At 32.7% G+C, this 2601-nt stretch overlaps 1 protein-coding gene across 1 annotated transcript; it reads left to right on the top strand.

Annotated features, from left to right (window-relative positions):
* Positions 1-238: 238 nt before the first annotated feature.
* Tsp_05817 (hypothetical protein) lies at positions 239-410 on the top strand (the record flags this gene model as incomplete). The annotated part of the gene is made up of 1 exon (XM_003380046.1): positions 239-410. A coding segment is annotated over one exon (172 nt), but the record flags the coding sequence as incomplete, so codon positions are not given.
* Positions 411-2601: the final 2191 nt, after the last annotated feature.

Below are 2601 nucleotides of genomic sequence, written 5' to 3'. Positions count from 1 at the left end.
TGATGTAATCCATTCCTATAATGGGCAAAATGTGTACTTTATTTTTGTGATGGCACATTTAGAACGCATTGAAGTAAAGGTGACATACCATGATGGCAAGAGCAACAGGAATTCCAAAACGTTCAATTATGTTGACGTACACTATTTAATTCGATAACAAGAAGCATACAGGATCAGATAAGTAGAATTAGAAGACATTAATAATAGTAACAGATTATAGATACTCAATTACTTACAGATTTTTGTACATCTTTTCAATCCATTCAGGGAAACCTGAACCACCATTAGAGAAAGATATTCAAGTTTATAGAAATAGTTCCACTGCACTGACACAACCCATTGCTATAACAAAGTGCATAAAATTCATTCTTACTGTGACGATGAAGAAAACCAGAAAGCGGAACTGTTGAAACACATGACTGATCACGGTAGAAACATGAACAGAGCAATAGTCAAACTAAAAAATAGAAACTAAATAACACAGAGAAATAAAACATTGGATTACAAAATGAATGAAATTCAAGTAACATCGTGATGCACTGTTATTCGGCTTCAATCACTTTTTATAATATGGCTGTTTCACATAAGTATCATTTCAACCGCTAACCTGAGTTCACATAAAGCGCACGCAACGTAATATATAGAACAGAAATAAATATAGTTGCATTACGTACTTGATGATATATCAATGAAGACAATTCAGCAAAAAAAGAAAGTTGAAATTATTTAATAAGTAATTTGTCATATAAACAGAATATTTTTTACCTACACCCTTGTACCTACATCTACTCTTTTCACCTATCCATTTTATAAATAGGAGAGAGAAAAAGGAATAAATTTTATAAATTTCTAATGTAAAATTCAAATTTCAAATTTACTAAAAACAAAGGCAACCAATTTACAATATTACTTACTTTACGTTGCACGTACGAATACAATAACAGACGTGCTGCTGATGGCGTTGCTAACTTACAATCCAAATATCTCGCAAATAATCATTTTTGCGCAGCTGCTTGTTGGCCATCATTTTTATTGAAATTTCACGGGAATAAACAAGATTGCAAATCAACAGAAAATGAAAATAATGACAATGCATAGTGGCATCATGTTCTCATGATAAGATTTTTTACATTCATTGATATGAAAATACAATAATGTAAATTCTAAAAGTGAATTATATTAATGCAGTCATCTATAAATAAAAAAAAGAAATAGATACTTCTTCGTCTTCAGCATCTGATGTACCTGAAAGTCAGCAATAACAACAATAGAAAAGAAACCCGTCAGTTTCCATTCACCATATATGTAAAGTAACATGCATAGCATACCACCACCAAAATATCAAATCCAACTTACCAGTTATTCATGGATGGTGTTGAAGAGCGGAATTATAGTTGACCACGTGCTGGATTGATAGCATTGCAGTGAACTGCATAACCTAATAAAATCGAAGTGCTTGGTCAATTGTATAATAAGTAAATTATGCAAATGACTATTTACTTTGCTTCACGAAGAGCAACCTAATTTTCCATCAGTAATAGCGCAGTAAAATGAACATTATGAGCAACATTATGAAACGAGACGATGAAATTTATTACGTTTTTATTTACACACTTCCTATAACTACGTAATATTGCATTGTTATGCAAATTTTTTCCCTAAAATTACCTAAAACGTAAACTTATTAACATGAAGCATCGCAAATTACTAAAAATAAACGGAAATGCTATCACTGCGTATTTATGCATGTTGTGTAATTTAGTTTCTTGAAAGTACAAGGTGATTCAGTAATTTATATTCTATCAATGTTTTATATCTAATCAAAATCATATGGATAATAAAAAATAGCTTCCACTGAAAATAGTTTCGAAAATAAAATACGTTTTCAGATTTATGGAAAATTAAACAGTTGTCATGAAATTTTACGATGATAACTGCGACAGAAATTTTATAATATACAATTTATCTCAGCACAGAATTTAACAAGTACGCTGCGTAGACATCATGATGGTAAGCGGCTGCACCAGTGGGTATGCCACTTGACAGCTTATTTACTATTAAAATTTTGTTTTGGTGCGCAAACGTGGTTGAGCACTGCATCAGCGCGCTTCATACAATGTGAGAAAAACCCTAATCGCAGAAACTTACCTGCAGAAATTAAGCAACTGAGCGATTTGCAATGAATTCAAAAAACTTACGCGGGTGACAATTCTGTATTGCATTTCATAAAAAGAATAAAACAAAAGAATCAGGAGTAGCCTGGATTTGGTTATGTTGCTAGTCGACAGAAATTATGAGAAATTAGATTTATATGAGATAAAAACAGCTAAATGCTGTTCATTCAACTCGAAATAGGGGGTGGGCAGAATTTCCAGTTTAATGCGATCTCTGTTCAGCTTAGTATTATTATGAGCTCAATGATGGGGATCATTAGAAAGGAAAGGAGGGCGGGACAGCATAGCAGGAAGGAATGAGGGAGAGGTTAAAGGATGGAGGAGGTGGAAGTTGCCATATGCGTTCTTCCACTCAATCTTCACGTATAATATTCAGGCATTGCTTCATTTATCAATACTGACAACATTGATGGCATTGAGTTATTTT

This window comes from Trichinella spiralis (assembly GCF_000181795.1).
Source record: "Trichinella spiralis strain ISS 195 chromosome Unknown Scfld2, whole genome shotgun sequence".
NCBI classification, from domain to species: Eukaryota; Metazoa; Nematoda; class Enoplea; order Trichinellida; family Trichinellidae; genus Trichinella; species Trichinella spiralis.
The sequence above is the reverse complement of the archived record's forward strand: the minus strand, read 5'-3'. Positions and strand labels throughout refer to the sequence as shown.